Genomic DNA, 19,804 nt, shown 5'->3' on the forward strand with positions numbered 1-19,804 from the left:
CTCTCGAACTGTTGTCCCCGGCCGCCTTTATCCCTCGCGCACCCCATCAGGCTGATTGGGGACCGGGTGTGTCTCATTCCAGCCCGGCCCCGCCCTCCTCGGCTCTACACTGTCCAATAAGTGAAAGGATAGTATTTGGGGTAAAAAGCCCCCCTGTTGCAGGGGTTAAAGGCCCCTATTAAACACACTGCTTTATTAAAGTGTTCCGAAGAATGTTCAAAGTGGGCTCATATCCAATCATAATAGAGATTAGTTTGTTTAGAGAATTCTTGAGATGTAATAAAATGTCAAATGTGTTCGAAATTAACAGGAAATGGTTGACTTTTTTCTGAATTGGTTATTTTGAATAAGCATCATCTTAATGTGTTAAGAATAAAGCATCTTGCTGTCTCAAAATTATTTGCATTAGTTGACAAATTGTGCCCTACAACTATTGGCCCGGTATCTACGCAATATCACTATAAACCCCCTAGGGGCCTTTTACCCCAAGTGAGGGGTAAAAGTCTCCCTCACCACCTTTTTTAAAAACTGAATTTTAATCAAAACAGCCTTCCGTTATTATTTATTTTCACACAAATTATGTTGCTCTATCAACATTTAATAAAAATAAATAAACTGTTTTGGCCTTGAAACATTTTGTGACCATGAAAAAATCTATATTTCCTTAAGGGGTGCCTTTAGCACCGTTGTACCCTATAGACTAGTGGTTGACCGATATATCACAGTTGCCGATAAATCCGCTGATATTCTGACTTTTTTCAGCATCGTTCGATACATTTTCTGTTTTTTACATTTTAAAACTCTGTAGGCATATACAACCCAAGAAAAAATTAAAACAAATGCTCCTCTTGGATTTTAAATAGGCTTTTTCCAAAACTAGTTAAGGTACATTGGTATGGAAGCCCTGGAGTGCCAATTAAAAAAGAATGAAGAAATAAATGGGCAATCTATTAATTTGAAAATAATAACCAAATAAATATACCAGTTTATAAGTGGACAAGTAAATAGAAACATTTAAATGTTAATTTAATTCATGCTTAAACATGTAATTATATTTAGCAATAAAATTGTCCAATTAGAAATGATATATTTAATTCATATTTAAAGTGCAATTAAATGTAACAATAAAATAGACACATTTAAATGTGTTAATTTAATTCATGTTTTAAAATGTAATTATATTTAGCAATGCAATTGTCCATTAATAAATTATGTATTTAATTAAATTGCAATTAAATGTAACAATAAAATAGATGCATTTATTTATTTAATTAATGTTAAAAAATGTTATTATATTTAGCAATAAAATTGTCCATTAATAAATCATGTATTTAATTGGCAAATGGATGAAGAAAAGCATTTGCCACTGCTTTTTTTAAATGCAATTTAAAAGGTGCATTTAAAAATGTGTGCAATTTAATTGTTACATTTAATGGAATTTTAAACACATGATTTATAAATGCACAATTTTATTGTTAAATATAAATACATTTTAAAACATGAATTACATCAATTTAAATGTCTATTTATTTGTCCATTTATAAATGTATTTATTTATTCACATTTTTATTTTCAAATTAATAGATTGATTGATTTATTTGTTTAATTGGCACTCCTGAACTTCCATACATTGGAAGCACTTTATAATAAGGTTACTTTTGTTAACATTAATAAATGCATTAGGTATCACAAACTAACAATGAACAATTATATTTTTTTAAAGGTTTATTAATCTTAGTTAATGCTCATTTTTAAAAATATAATTGTTCATTGAGTCACACTTTATTTAACAGTGTTCATACTGTGTATTTACATAGGTAATTACTGTGTAATATCACTGAACTACATGTAATGTGTAACTATTTTAAGTTATTTTAAGTATTCTTGTCCTTACATATTGTTATTGTTATTACTATAGTAATTATTAATAGTTACATGTGTAACATGGACACTGCAAAATAAAGTGTTACCTCTTGTGAGTTCAAGTTAGTTCATAATTTATTAACTAATGTTAGCACATAACTCATAATCAAAAAATGCATTAGTATATGATGTAATTCACATTAACAAAGATTAATAAGTAGTGTAAAATTATTGTTCATGTTAACTGATGTCGTTAACTAATGTTAACAAATGTAACCTTATTTTAAAGTGTTACCGGTAATTTGTTTATGACTTGCAAACATTTATTGCAGTAACATTACAGTAAATTCTCCTGAAATAGAGCAAAAGTAGCGAGGGAACTTTTCTTTATCACATACTGTTATTTGTGGCCCAAATCGTCATGTTGACATTGGGTTTACACACAGTTCAGGATTTAAAGAAGCTCTTTTATCAGCCATTGTAAGATGTTGGCAACAGTTGCCATGGAGACTCAATCATTAAGCTCTAACTGACAAAAACAGCCCAGTGTGGTAGTGTCTGTGCAGAAATGGGCTTCTGTTTAGTCGATCAGCAGCGTCTGCTGGGAATACACAGGGTAAAATATCTGGAGAGAATCACACTGACTGATACTCACAACTGACCACAGAGTTCTCATCTGTACAGAAACACATACTGTATTTCCAACTTCTACTCTCTGTTTATTCACATTTTACTCATTTGAATGGTTTCACTGTGCCACAGATAAACTTAAGGATGCTAAGATTGTCTTTGTTGTGGGTAAGTTCATGCTGTTATTATTTGAATATGACTTATGATTTCACTGTTTTGGTCATGGGCAATATTGCTTTATTTAAGTGCACGTATATCGGATATTTGTATATTTAAAAAAAGCTAAAATGTGATTAAAAATGATGAATACAGCTTGGTGAATTCAGATTAAAGCAGTATTATATGTCTGTGGTGCCAGGCGGCCCCGGCTCCGGCAAGGGCACTCAGTGTGAGAAGATCGTGGCGAAGTATGGCTACACTCACCTGTCATCAGGTGACCTGCTCCGTGCGGAGGTCGCGTCCGGGTCAGACAGGGGCAAACAGCTGCAGGCCATCATGCAGAAGGGTGAACTCGTACCTCTGGTCAGTACAAAACAACCTTCACTTCGCTTCTGTATTCTGTGTAGCACCTTGGGATTCAGTAGCAACAGACATTGAAAATAAGAGTTTTGTAGAAAATGGAGAAAAGTCAGCTCTGACAAAACTTTTTACAAAGTTTGTAAAACTACGTTAAATTACATTTACAGTAATGTACTTACAGTGGAAGTCTATGGGGCTAGCTTGACATTGCACTGGAATAAACGTCAAAATACACATTGTTTCACAGTATAACCACAATAGGAATGAAGCAAGTATTCTACAATGTAAAGAGTTGCACACTTCACATTAAAATATTATGCACAGGAAAATGAGGCTAGTATGAAAAAAAAATTACTTACTAATCTTGTCTTGACATGACCATTTAAAGCAGGTAATTCTATATGAAAACTGTATTATTTGAACTGTAAATGGTCTAAATTGTGTTTAGCAGCCTTTCTAGGTGGATCAAATTCTAGTTATGTGTTTACTGACATAGTTTCTGTGGATGCAGTTTGCTCCATGTGGGTGATTCTCACGAAACCTGTCAAGTAAATGTCCTATTTTACTCCAAAGTCAAAAGAAACAAAATAGAAATTATTTTTTTAATATTGAAAATGAAGCCTATTTGTAGTGCCGTTAAGATTGTTTACATTGTGCCAATTTGTTTTCCCCATGAAAATTTAGCACATTTTACCCCACAATTCTCATTACCCCAATCTGAATAATAATAATAATAATAATAATTGTAATATATATATTCATCATAACAGTACTTTCTTGGTACTGCCTTTCAGTTTCATTGATTTTAATAAAAAATAATAATAATTGTATAACAGCATGTAATACAGTAAAAAAAAAAAAAAAAAAAAAAAAAAAAGACTGGTTGTGTGCTGGTCCAGAAAATAATGTAAAAATGCAAAAATCTTAATGGTCCTAATTTTCTTTACGTAATATACTATATACAGTATATACTCAGGGTTGGGAGGGTTACTTTTGAAATGTTTTCCACTACAGATTACAGAATACATGCTGTAAAATGTAATTTGTAACATATTCCGTTAGATTACTCAAGGTCAGTAACGTATTCTAAATACTTTGGATTACTTCTTCAGCACTGGTAGATTTTTTCACTTGTTTTGACTATAAAAACTCTGCCAGTACAGTAAGACAAAATACACATGTTAAAAATACATTCTCTGAAAAACTGAAATATCTTATGCAGTGTTGTTTCTAAAACAAGATAAATCAAATTGATCTTGTTTTAAGGATTTGTAGATACAAAAATACAAAAATTATTATCAAGAATAAGATTTTTGCCCTAACTTACTAGATCTTACTAGAAAAAAATAAATTATGATCCAACATGAATTTTCTTGATAAAAAAAATATGATCGTGCCTGGTAACATGTGCATGTAAAATTGCTAGAAATAGCATTTTATCTTAGCATAAAGCTGACAGTTTACACAAGGTTTATTTCTATTTCTTCTGCTCCAAACTTACTTCAAACTTACTTCTCTGTCTGCTTGTATGAATGTAACACATCATAAGAAAGTGTTTCACCGCTGTTCAAATGCACTTTGGATCGCATCATTTATATGTATAAATGTTTTCCATCTGAAAGGACTAAATATTAAATGAAACAAATGACAATAAAATGCAAAGTAATCTCTTCAGTAATCAAAATACTTTTTGAATGTAACTGTATGCTAATTACCAGTGATTTAAACTGTAACTGTAGTGGAATACAGTTACTTATATTTTGTAATTTAAATACGTATTCCCGTTACATGTATTCCATTACTCCTCAACCCTGGAAAAAAAAAAAAAAAAAAAAAAAAATATATATATATATATATATATATATATATATATATATATATATATATATATATATATATATATATACACACTATCGGTCAATAGTTTTTAAACACTTACTCATTCTTTATTATAATTTTTTTTTTTTCACATTTTAGAATAATAGTAAAATCATCAAAACTATGGAATAACATAAATGGAACTATAGGAATTATGTTGTGACTAAAGAAAATCCAAAATAAATCAAAACTGTGTTATATTTTAGCATCTTCAAAGTAGTCACCTTTTGACATGTACTCTTGACATTTTCTCAACCAACTTCTTGAGGTATCACCCTGGGATGCTTTTTAAACAGTATTGAAGGAGTTCCCATCTATGTTAGGCACTCATTGGCTGCTTTTCTTTATTATTTGGTCCAAGTCATCAATTTCAAAAAATTTTTTTATTTTTTTATTTTTTTTTTTAATAAAATTGTAGTTTTGTAATGAAATAAATTAATATGGTGGCACAATTATATTTTTGTCTACAAAACTAATTTCAAACATTTAAGCATACGCCTTCAGATCAAAAGATTTTTAAGATCATGAGAAACATTTCAGTCGTGTTTCAAAACTTTTGACCAGTAGTGTGTATATATATTCTTGACAGCTTTCGCGTGAATCACCCATATGGATCAAACTGCATCCACAGGAATTATGTCAGTAAACTAGAAGTTAATCCACCTAGAAAAGCTAATAAGAACAATTTAGACCATTTACAGTTCAAATAATATTTTTTTTTGTTTTTTTTTGTTTTTTTCACATATAGAAGAATTGACACAATACAATATGAGCTTCACATTTCTGCTTTTAAACCTTCAGGTACACTTGCCCAATAGACTTCCATTGTTAGAGCATTCCTGAAAAATTACTTGTTTTAACCTGCTGATCCGTCAGAATGTATCCCTTTGGTAATTAAAAAGGGTTGGTTCACCTAAAAATTTAAATTCTCTCATCATTTACTCACCCTCATGCCATCTCAGATGTGTATGAATTTCTTTCTTCTGCAGAACACAAACAAATATTTTTAGAAGAATATTTCAGCTCTGTAGTTCCATACAATGCAAGTGAATTGTGTTCAGAACTTTGAAGCTCCAAAAATCACATAAAGGAAACATAGAAGTAATCCATAAGACTCCAGTGGTTTAATCCATGTCTTCAGAAGTGATATGATAGATGTGGGTGAGAAACAGATAAACATTTAAGTCCTTTTTTACTATAAATCTCCACTTTCACTTTCACATCTGAAAGTGGAGATTTAGATAATACTTTTATGTTCCATTTATGTGCTTTTTGGAGCTTTAAAGTTCTGGTCACCATTCACTTGCATTGTATGGACCTACAGAGCTGAAATATTCTTCTAAAAATCTTCATTTGTGTTCTTCAGAAGAAAGAAAGTCATACACAGCTGGGATGGCATGAGGATGAGTAATTGATGAGAGAATTTTCATTTTTGGGTCAACTATCCCTTTAACAGTATGTTTCAGATGATGTAAGTACCAGTTAACTCCCATTGAACCTGAAGAATTCCTTTAAAATGTGCTGAGAAAATTCACAAGGACACATTGAGGATCAAACCAGTTTCATCAGTGTTGTGGAGAGTTTGTTCTAATAGTATTGTTGTCTGTTCAGGACACAGTTCTTGATATGATCAAAGACGCTATGATTGCCAAAGCTGATGTCTCTAAGGGTTACCTCATCGACGGATACCCACGTGAAGTCAAACAGGGCGAGGAGTTTGAGAAGAAGGTAGAAGAACAAAGTACCTACAGTAAATCACAGAGAGTTTGAGTAAACTTTCCGAAATTCAAGATCCACTAAAGGCCGTATGACATGTCCCTGTGTGTTAGATTGGAGCTCCAGCTCTGTTGCTATACATTGATGCTAAATCTGAAACGATGGTGAAGAGACTCATGAAGCGTGGTGAGACCAGCGGCCGCGCTGATGACAACGAGGAGACCATTAAGAAACGTCTGGATCTGTATTATAAAGCCACCGAGCCCGTCATCGCTTTCTACGAACAGCGTGGCATCGTTAGAAAGGTCAGTGAGCAAATACAGCCTGTTATCATAATGTTAGTTTGAACAGTTCTTTCTTTTAATTGAATTCTTTCTTCTGTTGTAGATAAACTCTGAACTGCCAGTGGATGAGGTATTTGCAATTGTTGAAAAAGCGATTGATGAACTTAAGTAAAAAAACATGTGACAACACAGTCTTGTTTTGGTCTTTCCTTCACTTTCAGTCACATACAGTATATACTCATTGAACCTGTTTAGAAGCAACAATCTCATCATCACACTGAACGCTATATGTCCTTTTATTACGCTGGCTTTGACAAAGCCAACACACTCTTATTGTACAGACTTGATCAAAATCCTAACTCACATGTGTACACTTCAAAGTGAATGGGGTGTACAGTGGTGCTCAGTTTACCATACAATTCCCCCCAAATGATGGAAAGATTCATGAGTTTGGTTTCTGTATTGTTCTGCAACAGATTTTCATTCTGTCGCCTCTAAAGTTTATATGAATCACCTTTATAAACACTACTGCACTCTATTGGACAAAGTGTTCATAGAAATCCTGCCAAGATTATAATGATGAGACCCAGGGTGTCCAAAATGTTCTTGTACCTTGATTCACAATACTGAGTGCTTTCAGGAACACTTTACCATTTTAATAATAAATCTTTTCCTGCTACTGTACAAAAACACTTCATATTTTCACCACATCTGGTTGCCACAGACTCAAACCGTATGCAACCATTGTGAAAGCACAGGATCCAACTGTTTACCTCCAGACCTCGAAACTCTAGACACCAGAATGGAGACACGAGCCAACGGCTGCTGAAATCATTGCAGGTTCCTTCACACTTCACACACACACACACACACACACACTTCCTGTGAGCTAGAAAACACTTCTCCACAGGTATCCGGGTTTTCCTCTGAGGAGCGTTCGTTTGCTGTGAGGAGGAAGAGGGAAACAGGAGGATGTGTCTGTTTGAACAAACGTCTGTATGCGTTTTCAGAACAACACGCGGCTTATGTGTGGAATGTCATATCCTCACAATGGTTACCTGAGACGCAATGGAAAAATAGAGGAACCCAGAGAATCTCAAACATTCAGGGAGGAAGTTGTGTTGATTAGTTCATGAGTGTGTATGTGTGGAGGGTTCAGGTGTACTCGAATGCAGCTTGTTAAGAAGTAATGCTGCTAAACAGCAGATTAATGGCCAATGATAGGCAAAGAAACAGAGCTATCAAAATACACTCACATTAGTTGATCTTTTCTTCACCACTGTGAATACAAATGTCTTCTGTGCATCTTATAATATCGCTTTCAGTAAACCTTAAAAAGGAATTGTTGAGAGAAGGTGAAAACAAATTAAAGCAACATGATACATTGATATTTTCCAGTGCTCTCAACAATGGTCGCCAGTGACACTATTTTGTGTATCTGTTTTGATTTTGTTTACTAAATACAAAATGTCTAATTCAGCCAATGAATCCTGGTTAAGGCAACTAAAGCTAAAAATTATTTGGGTAACACTTTGCATGAATGTTTCCTTTGTTAAGTGTTTATGAATAGGAACATTAATGACTAATAATTCATTTACAGATGCATTACATATAATTGAAATTTGGTTAAAACAACACAAATAAAAGGGCGAATGTCATGCAATACGTGCCAAATAGTGAGCCATTTTAACTCACATGTTATAAATGCTTAATAACACCTAATCAACATTAGTTACATATATGTAAACTGGACACATATGAAGCATTTATTAACACATTGCCAATATTAGTAACCTATTTACATAAAGTTGAGTATGGTTTAATGGTCATCAGGCTTTATTATATGATATCTGCTGTGAATGAGCATGAAGAGCTGAAAAGTGTTTTTGCAGAGGGCTTTAGGTAACTAGAACTAATTAAGTTGGGACAGCACTCGGAGTAACACCATTCTTTTGACATCAACGTGACAATGAAAGTGACGACACAAGTGAGTCAAGACATTACAGTCATGAATAGAAACACACACTTAATTCCTCCTTTCATCTCACTATAATATTCTTTTTTGCTACATTGTGACAAATCATAAATTAGAGTTTTTATGTTTTTGATTAACAAAATTTATTTCATTTATTACATGGAATTAAAAATGTTTACTATTTGCCAAGAATTGCTTGAAAGTCACCCTTTTTTTCATGTTTTTATAACTGCATATCAAAGATTTATAATGCATTTGTAAATTAATTATTAGTAACTAATAAGCTGCTTTATAAAACCCTTTACAAAGGCAACAGAAATGTAAAGTGCTACCCAAATTTTGTATTCAGCAAATAATTCATATGCGATGTAGAAAGTGTTGATTTGGCATCCTTTTTACTCTTACACTGTTTTCCTGAAGTTAACTTTGCAGTCTTGGCATCTGATGAAGAGAACACCTCACAAAGCAAAGATTTCAAATACAGTATTTGAGACACACACTGACCTCAACATTCAATACACAAACCTCAATAATGGTAACAATCAACAAACATAAGTAAAAAGATGAGCTCTGATGTTTTTATATAGTATTCAAAGTAATTCACATTTCTTTGCAAATGTGATTCAAAATCCCTGTAAGCTTGATCAAATGTAATTGCTTGTTTCACAGTGTGGTTTTTGTGTGTGTATGTATACACAAGTAGTGAATTCCTTGAGAACATCCTCAGAGGGTCATGAGGAAATCTAGGAGCTCCGCACCAACACTTTCCCTTTGTTCAATGTGTTGTTTGCTGATGCCGTGGAAACAAGCGGCGACATGCTGAACCCACATTGAGACAGACACAAGACTGTTTCCTGTCATTGATGTGTGTGTGTACACTACGTGCAGAACACTGCTTCATGCTGTTTGTCCATGCACATCACAAGCTGCTTTATAGACTACTAAATCAAATCTTTTAACAACATTATTGATTGTTACTTCTAAATGCTTGGTGACTGTATGACCCCTCCTTACATATCCCATATACAAAAAGGCTTTACATTTCCCTTCAAAAGTTTTATGAAAATGAAATATGATGGTAAAAAAAGGTCTAACAGATCAAAATCAAAGTTGAGTTAAAGTAAAACAACAATACAAAAACACATATAATATTTTTACACTTTTTACATAATTTGGCAAAGTTACAGCTTGATTGGAAATGATGGACAATTTTCGGCTCACAGGTGATATTTCCCTTGATTTTCTTGTTTTGTCTCATAGTTCATTTTCAAAATTTTACAAGACAAAAACAGTAAAATCTATAAATAAAAGGTATTTGAAAATTACCAAAAATAAAGGATGAAGGCCTGGTAAGAAGTTTGTAATTGAGCTTTAATAAGATCCTCATATAGCAAAAAGAAAGAAAAAAATTAAATCTGTTCATTTTGATGGGGAAAAAAAAACTCTACTCGACACACATAATATAATGAATCAATTACAATAAATAAGTAGAAATAAAATGTATATACACTTTTTATTTCTACTTATTTATTGTAATTTATTTATTCTAGACCCAGACTTTTAATAATAAACTATGAAAATTCTTTACAAAAATACAAATAATTTTAGATTTATTTTAGATAGATCAACAGACAGACAGACAGACAGACAGATAGATAGATAGTAGATAGATAGATAGATAGATAGATAGTTAGATAGATAGAAAAGAAAGACTGATGATAGATAGAAAAGAAAGACTGATGATAGATAGATAGATAGATAGACAGACAGATAGATAGATAGATAGATAGATAGATAGATAGATAGATAGATAGATAGAAAAGACTGATGATAGATAGATAGATAGATAGATAGATAGATAGATAGATAGATAGATAGAAAAGAAAGACTGATGATAGATAGATAGATAGATAGATAGATAGATAGATAGATAGATAGATAGATAGATAGATAGATAGATAGATAGAAAAGAAAGACTGATGATAGATAGAAAAGAAAGACTGATGATAGATAGATAGATAGATAGATAGATAGATAGATAGATAGATAGATAGAAAAGACTGATGATAGATAGATAGATAGATAGATAGATAGATAGATAGAAAAGAAAGACTGATGATAGATAGATAGATAGATAGATAGATAGATAGATAGATAGAAAAGACTGATGATAGATAGATAGATAGATAGATAGATAGATAGATAGATAGATAGAAAAGAAAGACTGATGATAGATAGATAGATAGATAGATAGATAGATAGATAGATAGATAGATAGATAGATAGAAAGAAAAGACTGATGATAGATAGATAGATAGATAGATAGATAGATAGATAGATAGAAAAGAAAGACTGATGATAGACAGACAGACAGACAGACAGATAGATAGATAGATAGATAGATAGATAGATAGATAGATAGATAGATAGATAGAAAAGAAAGACTGATGATAGATAGAAAAGAAAGACTTATGATAGACAGACAGACAGACAGACAGACATATAGATAGACAGACAGACAGACAGACAGACAGACAGACAGATAGATAGATAGATAGATAGATAGATAGATACAATGTTCTTATTAGTTGTACAGTTATTTATCTCATAGACTGTACAATAAATAAATGTTTAGCCACGTGCATTTTTACTGTTTTTTTCCACATTCATTTCACTGATCAATGAAAAGATCAAAGCTCTCAAAGAGAAAATGACTTGTGTTGACATGAAATGTGCTGCTAAACCTGAAGGGGGCGCTGTCACAAGTGACTCATACTGTAGGCCTTTAGTAATGATGAGTAATGTGTATGTGCTCTCCTCTTCTTCATCATCTTCATCAGTAAATGAATTAGTTTCAAACTTCAGATAATGAATCCCACCCACTGACTCCACACATGTGAATCCATATGTCATTATAGCTCACACCGAGCATATAATGCCCAAAAGTGTCGTGTAGGTATAGATCTCTCATTAGGTCTCTGGCTTCAATACTGTGCAGCTGTGAATTAAATTAATGCACAGTTCTCCAGATCTTCTTTTATTATTATTATTATTATTATTATTATTATTATTACATGTATTTAGATTTTTGTTTTGTGATATGTTTCTAGATCGATTTATTATTATGTATTCTATTTTAAACGTCTTCTAGTGTTATTCAATTTGAATTATGCAGAGTACCCTGTGCAGTACTGCAGGGCATGTGATAAATAAACATGAGCTGTGGGAGGGTCATATGTTAATGAGAGGCGGTCAGTGCGGATCAACTGGACAAAGTTTCGTTCAACTGACCACTAAATGTCTCACTGACCGCTGGATTACTGGACTACTGCTCAACTTCACATGTTTTAAGTGTTCCGCGCGAGCGAGGTAAAACTCTTTCAAACATTTCTTTGATTTGTCTCTGATCATAAAGGTGCTCATTTTCAGGATCAGCGGTCAGTAATATTCTCTATATTAGTGCTTATTAATTTCATATTATCTGTACATTCTGTTTTTTTTTTTTTTTCTCGCTGTAAATAAAGGGTTTTGTAACTGTTATCAACTTTAAACTGAATGCATTTAAGTTCGGTCGTGCAGTTTTGAATAAATCTCAGAAATATTCGAGACTCTTGTTTTTAGTGGTTAGATGGGGAAACAGCTGTCCTGTGTTTTTCGCCGTTTGGATGTGGGACAGACCGGTTCATGTTCATTTTATTCCCGGTGCGCGATATAATCAATATGAAGAACATGATGGGAACACTTTACAATAAAGTTTCATATGTTACCATTACTTAACAACATTAGTTAACATAAACTAACAATGCACAATACTTATTAAACTTTTTTTTAATCTTAGATCATGTTAATTACCTCAAAAGTTGTATTAGTTAACATTAGTTAATGCACTATGAACTAACAATGAACAATTGTATTTTTATTATCTAACATTAACAAAGATTAATAAATGCTGTAAAATATATATTGTTCGTTGTTTGTTCATGATACATTAACTAATGTTAACCACATGTTTTGAATTCACTATCTATCTGTCTGTCTGTCTGTCTGTCTGTCTGTCATCAGTCTTTCTTTTCTTTCTATCTATCTGTCTATCTGGCTGTCTGTCTGTCTGTCTGTCTATCTATATGTCTGTCTGTCTGTCTGTCATCAGTCTTTTCTATCTATCTATCTATCTATCTATCTATCTATCTATCTATCTATCTATCTGTCTATATGTCTGTCTGTCTGTCTGTCTATCTATATGTCTGTCTGTCTGTCTGTCTGTCTGTCACCAGTCTTTTCTATCTATCTATCTATCTATCTGTCTATCTGGCTGTCTGTCTGTCTTTCTGTCTATCTATATGTCTGTCTGTCTGTCTGTCATCAGTCTTTCTTTTCTAACTATCTATCTATCTATCTATCTATCTATCTATCTATCTATCTATCTATCTATCTATCTATCTGTCTGTCTGTCTGTCTGTCTGTCTGTCTATATGTCTGTCTGTCTGTCTGTCTGTCTATATGTCTGTCTGTCTGTCTGTCTGTCATCAGTCTTTCTTTTCTATCTATCTATCTATCTATCTATCTATCTATCTATCTATCTATCTGTCTGTCTGTCTGTCATCAGTCTTTCTTTTCTATCTATCTATCTATCTATCTATCTATCTATCTATCTATCTGTCTGTCTGTCTGTCTGTCTGTCAGTATATTTATTATATACATGTGTAGATGTACTGTAGCATTATATTGTTTTACAGAGAGTACAGAATGATCTATTTGTACTGTCATGAATCTAATGCTGATTTCTCTTACAGGAAGTGTTGCGTGGAATATTGTGGTCACTCCCCTGAAACATCAAACACTATTAATACTGTGTTGAGCTGAATTCATCATTAGAGACATTGACACCAAACATGAAGATCATCGGGACACTGTTGGCTTTACTGATGTGCCTTAGAGCTTCAGCTGCAGGTAAGAACTCATTCAGAGAACATGCATATGATTATCTGATGCAGGCCAACACATGGACGTGTAGTACTGGCACACAAATAAAATAATGTCCATTTTTGAAACACGTTTTTCTGTTTCCACAGTGTAGTGCAAATGTGCATATGCAATCTGAGTAATGTATTAGGAGCCCATTCAGGTTTTCCTATATCAGCAAATATATTCATATATATATATATATATATATATATATATATATATATATATATATATATATATATATATATATATATATATATATGTATGTTATGAATGGTGTTGTCTTTTAGTGGCCGTCTATATATTCGCCATTATATAAAGCTTTTAACAGAAGGACAGGTGAAATGAGTAGAGTGTTTGGATTGGGCCGAGTGTGCTGCTGGTGTCCTTAAAGCTGAATTATAAATGTTGCAAGTGTTGTATTTTGGTGCAGGTGTCACTGTTGAATTGATGCCTGAGAATGAACACAGGAGATGATCTGGAGAATAATCAGACTGGCTGAATAACTGCATTTGTAATTGAAGTGTTACACAAGTGGAATGACATGACACTTTTGAAAGAATGACATTGAATCTGATATCTGTGCAATAATCTGATTTATTCAGACTGCATTCTTAAAATGATCTACATGATGAAAATGACAATTGCATGGGCCATATTTTGACAGAAACACTTCTAAGATTCAGGATTGTATGCACAAGATGTAATTTATCTGCTATAAGTTTAACTTTGATTACAGTGAAGTAGACCCTGCTCAACAGTTTCTCAAACTCTTAATAGGTAGATGACACACACACACACACACACACTATATATATATATATATATATATATATATATATATATATATATATATATATATATATATATATATATATATATATATAATGAATGAATATATATATATATATATATATATATATAATTCCTGTTGTTCTGTTTTTAAATGAATTTAAATGCAACAAAAATCCATAGTCCCTCAATTAATATGACCTCATTTATAACCTCATTCAAAACGTTCGGTGTGCTTAACACATTATTTTAGATTATTTTGGTATTCTGTATTTGTTTTTATCTAGAAATACTGGTAAAAACAAACATTTTCGTATAGAAGAATGATCTCATAATGAATAATTTATTGAATATTTTGGACAAGGAATATTATGAAATATAGTAATATTGCATAATATTATATAGCCTCCCTCCAAAAGAAAAACTGAATTTTTGAATTTTGCTCTTTAATATACAAAAAATTAACCAACCCAGATTCATGACAGGTTAAGATGTTGAAATTGTAACATGTTGTATGAATTTGCTTTTGGACTTTTAGACCAACCAATCATAAACTTCCCTCGTCTCGTCCCAAACCCTGATGTTTTCTTTTTCCAAATTTGGACCGTACAAAAACATACGACTTTTACTCCCATTGAGAAAATTAAACGAACCGACAAACAATGTTAGAATGATTGTTCTTAAGTTTAACCCCTTACCCAACCCCAAACCATGATTTTAACAGGAAAATAACTTTTGTGTACAACAGATAAAAAAAAAAAAAAAAAAAAAAAAAGAATAAAAAAAAATATCAGGGTTTGGAATGGTTTTGGAGGTAAATAATGTTACAAGTTGTTAAAAGTACTTTTAGATGAATTATAGCATAGTCACACTGCAGGACACTCCTGAAACGGCTTGCAATGTCATGTCAAATACCCCAATAACATTTATTTTAGACTGTCTGTCTGTGTTCAGAGTGGTAGACAGAGGCCATTAGCAGATTCAGGGCAGATAGTCAGAATGTGCTACTGCAGCTGTTAGCGACTATATTCTGCACAAACCCAGTGGATTTGACATCCTCAGGAAGCGGGCACCAAGAGCTTGTTATGTAAGCACTAGATACCACAGCAGAGACACCACCATTACATGAGCAAAGACTTTATGAGAGAGACAGAGAGAGAGAGAGACAGACAATTCCTCAGTGAAATAAAACTCAAGGATTGTAAGAGGAAAAAAATTCCCACGTTAAATATGGCGTGTAGCGTTTAAATGAGGCACTTCCGTGCGCTGCAGGGTCGCCGGCCGCTCCCGCCAGTCTGGGTGGCATTGAGACCCGGTGACGCGACCGCATGGAGACCGATTTCTATCTCACAATTAACAATCTGTTTTTTTCCTCTTCTGACTCCATTCTTTTTTTTCCCTCATTCTTGCTGCTGTTAGATGTGCTCGTTTAGTCCTATTTCTGTTTCAGATTCACTTGATAAGAAAGCTTAGCTTCGCAGTCCGTTTACCAGATATTTTAAGTTGTAATTCAGTCTTTATGGGTGTTCAGTTAGCACTTTTCTTTTTTTGTGCAAAGTTGAGAGGCGGTAAATTGGTGTTTCAGTTCGTGTGGAAGTCCTCCGATGTGATGTGTGAACAAGATCTTGTTGAATGCAGACAAAACAACAAAGAAACTGTGAAACCCACACATTTCTCACTCTGTGTAGTTTATTAAAGGGTTGTGTAAAGTGTTATTCAAATGAAACATTATACACTCTTGTCTTCAATTATTTTCTCATGACATTAAAATTAGTTCAATAGATCTGCTGTAGTCTTATTTTATAGTCTTATATATACATTGAGAGAAGCAACAGCACAATCTTTTCTCAACTCCTCAGAATCCTTTACATCTTATTTTTAAAATTACAGTAATAGTTAATCCAAAATGAAAATTATGTTACTATTTACTCCACCCGTTCCAAACCTTATGCTGTTTTTCTTCTGTGGAACATAAAAGGAGAATTACTGAAGAACCTCCTTTCCAGACAATGCTAATTCATAGTGACTACTACTAAAGGACAAAAAAAAAAAAAAAAAAAAAAAACGATAAAAGTAGGACATTTAACTTGTGCGCCATATTCCAAGTATTCTGAAATCATACAATGGCTTTGCGTGAGGAACAGAGTGAAATTTCAGTCAATATTTGCTGGAATATTGTAATATAACTCAAATAATATATGTAATGTGCAGTTCTTGATGCAGATTAATATTGTTTTTGGCAGATGTGGTCACTACATCTTTGTATGGAAAAGAAGTGTATGTTTTTAACATTTCACGTTTTGTATGATCCTTTTTTGGTAACACTCTACATTAATGTTCCCTTTGTTAAGGGATTATGAAGGGGTTCATTAATGACTAATACATCATTTACAAGTGCATTACAAATAATTGTTATGCAGTAATAAAAATATGAATAGTGAACCATTTTAACTTAAATGTTATATATGCTTAATAAATACACTTATTCATACTTATATTAATCAAAAACATAAAATGTGCTAATTTATGATTTGTCACAATGCAGCAAAAATAAACCTATAGTGAGAATGCATTAAATTCCTGTATTGTCTTGACTCACATGTGTTGTCACTTTCCTTGTCATGTTGATGTTAAAAGCATATATATATATATATATATATATATATATATATATATATATATATATATATATATATATATATATATATATATATATATATACACTGATCAGCCACAACATTAAAGCCACCTGCCTAATATTGTGTAGGTCCCCCTTGTGCCGCCAAAACAGCGCCAACCCACAACTCAGAATAGCATTCAGAGATGATATTCTTCTCACCACAATTGTACAGTGCGGTTATCTGAGTTACTGTAGACTTTGTCAGTTTGAACCAGTCTGGACATTCTCTGTTGACCTCTCTCATCAACAAGACATTTCCATCAACAGAACTGCTGCTCACTGGATGTTTTTTGTTTTTGCCACCTTTCGGAGTAAATTCTAGAGACTGTTGTGTGTGAAAATCCCAGAAATACTCAAACCAGCCCGTCTGGCACCAACAATCATGCCACAGTCAAAATCACTGAGATCACATTTTTTCCCCATTCTGATGGTTGATGTGAACATTAACTGAAGCTCCTGACCCATATTTGCATGATTTTATGCCACATGATTAGCTGATTAGATAATTGCATGGATGATTGTTGGAGCCAGATTTCTGTAACTGTTGATCTCCTGGGATTTTCACACACAACAGTCTCTAAAATTTACTCCGAAAGGTGACAAAAACAAAAAAACATCCAGTGAGCAGCAGTTCTGTGAATGGAAATATCTTGTTGATGAGAGAGGTCAACAGAGAATGACCAGACTGGTTCGAACTAACAAAGTCTACGGTAACTCAGATAACCGCTCTGTACAATTGTGGTGAGAAGAATATCATCTCTGAATGCTATTCTGACATGCGGGTTGGTACTATTTTGGCGGCACGAGGTGGACCTACACAATATTAGGCAGGTGGTTTTAATGTTGTGGCTGATCGGTGTATATTAAAATAATGTCAGTGATGCTGAGCGGAATGGGTTCTCACATGTCACATGACAAATCATGACGGAGAAAGTTTAAGAAATGTGAGAGCTACAGCTAAGGGGAAGATTATCAGTGAACAAAGACTTAAACCGGTGGTGATCTGGGGGTGCTTCAGCAAGGCTGGAATCGGGCAGATTCATCTTTGTGAAGGACTCATGAATCAAGCCATGTGCAAGGTTATCCTGGAAGAAAACTTGCTTCCTTCTGCTCTGACAATGTTTCCAAACTCTGAGGATTGGTTTTTCCAGCAGCATAATGCTCCATGCCACACAGACAGGTCAATCAAGGTGTGGATGGAGGACCACCGGATTAAGACCCTGTCATGGCCAGCCCGATCTCCAGACCTGAACCCCATTGAAAACCTCTGGAATGTGATCAAGAGGAAGATGGATGGACACAAGCCATCAAACAAAGCCGAGCTGCTTGAATTTTTGCACCAGGAGTGGCATAAAGTCACCCAACATCAATGTGAAAGACTTGAGCATGCTGAGCTGCATGAAAGCTGTGATTGGAAATCAGAGTTATTCCACCAAATATTGATTTCTGAACTCTTCCTAAGTTAAATCATTAGTATTGTGTTGTTTAAAAATCAATATGAACTTGTTTTCTTTGCATTAATCGAGGTCTGAAAACACTGCATCTTTTTTGTTATTTTGACCAGTTGTCATTTTCTGCAAAGAAATGCTCTAAATTGGAATTTGGGAGAAATGTTGTCAGTACTTTATAGAATAAAACAAAAATGTACATTCTACTCAAACCATACTTAAATCCAGAGAAACTGATAATTTTACAGTGGTCTCTTAATTTCTTTCCAGAGCTGTACTGTATATAAATTAAAGGGTGTGTAAATGATTACAGAATTTAAAGTTTTGGGTACATTTTTCCTTAAAGTCTCTTTTAACAAACTGAAACTCATTTTCTCTTATCACTATTGTAAAATTTTTAAGTGCTACAAATAAACTCTGGATTAGAAGACAGAATCTGTCGTACCCCTCCCAGTGTCTCTGTCTCTTTCTGTCTCGACTCCCTCTGGACATGTCCTGTCTCTGAAGCGTCTGCTCATTTCTTTCATGCTGACCGGTCGTGGCGTGACTCGTGAATGGCTCATTAGCGTCAGGCAGAGATAAACTATAACTCGCTGAAACGCACCGCCGCTGTGTTGCTAATGACCACCGTCACTGATAAGACCTGCTATTATGAGCATCATGTCATAGTCTGTCTGTACTGATCTAACAGTTCAACTGGGGCAAAAACTTATGACCTTCAAGGAATGGGACTTATTCACAGTAGCGGCATCTTTAATTTCAATGGGAATGACAACAGGGCTGTGAGGGATAGACTTACTGTCTCTTCAATGGGTTGTACTGTTGTTTAAAGTGTTTTGGATCATTCTGCAGACGAAAGATTGAAAAAAAAAAATCTTTCCAAGAAATTTCAGTAGACAAAAGAAAAAAAAAAAACTCCAGAAAACATGAGTTATGAACATTTGATGTGTTCTAGAAGCTGTAAGTCTACAGCTATATACAGTGCATGCCATTGAAGAGACTGTACCCCTCACAGCCTGGTTTTCATTCATGTCAGAAATCAAATATGGCGCTA

At 33.5% G+C, this 19,804-nt stretch overlaps 2 protein-coding genes across 4 annotated transcripts in view; both read left to right on the forward strand.

Moving 5' to 3' along the window:
- Positions 1–7,079, forward strand: part of LOC127436185 (adenylate kinase isoenzyme 1) — a 34,038-nt gene extending 26,959 nt beyond the window's left edge. For both annotated transcript variants that reach the window (XM_051690190.1, XM_051690199.1), the window contains exons 3-7: positions 2,626–2,661; positions 2,852–3,015; positions 6,502–6,618; positions 6,720–6,911; positions 6,994–7,079. In XM_051690190.1, the coding sequence (XP_051546150.1) occupies positions 2,626–2,661; positions 2,852–3,015; positions 6,502–6,618; positions 6,720–6,911; positions 6,994–7,062 (578 nt within the window). In that variant the 3' untranslated portion in view covers positions 7,063–7,079. The remainder of the gene's footprint in view (positions 1–2,625; positions 2,662–2,851; positions 3,016–6,501; positions 6,619–6,719; positions 6,912–6,993) is intronic.
- A 5,055-nt stretch (positions 7,080–12,134) lies between these two features.
- The window catches only part of LOC127435782 (endoglin-like), a 64,125-nt gene continuing 56,455 nt past the window's right edge, over positions 12,135–19,804 (forward strand). For both annotated transcript variants that reach the window (XM_051689478.1, XM_051689488.1), the window contains exons 1-2: positions 12,135–12,234; positions 13,659–13,815. In XM_051689478.1, the coding sequence (XP_051545438.1) occupies positions 13,758–13,815 (58 nt within the window). In that variant the 5' untranslated portion in view covers positions 12,135–12,234; positions 13,659–13,757. The remainder of the gene's footprint in view (positions 12,235–13,658; positions 13,816–19,804) is intronic.

This window comes from Myxocyprinus asiaticus, chromosome 4, assembly GCF_019703515.2.
Source record: "Myxocyprinus asiaticus isolate MX2 ecotype Aquarium Trade chromosome 4, UBuf_Myxa_2, whole genome shotgun sequence".
Lineage (NCBI taxonomy): Eukaryota > Metazoa > Chordata > Actinopteri > Cypriniformes > Catostomidae > Myxocyprinus > Myxocyprinus asiaticus.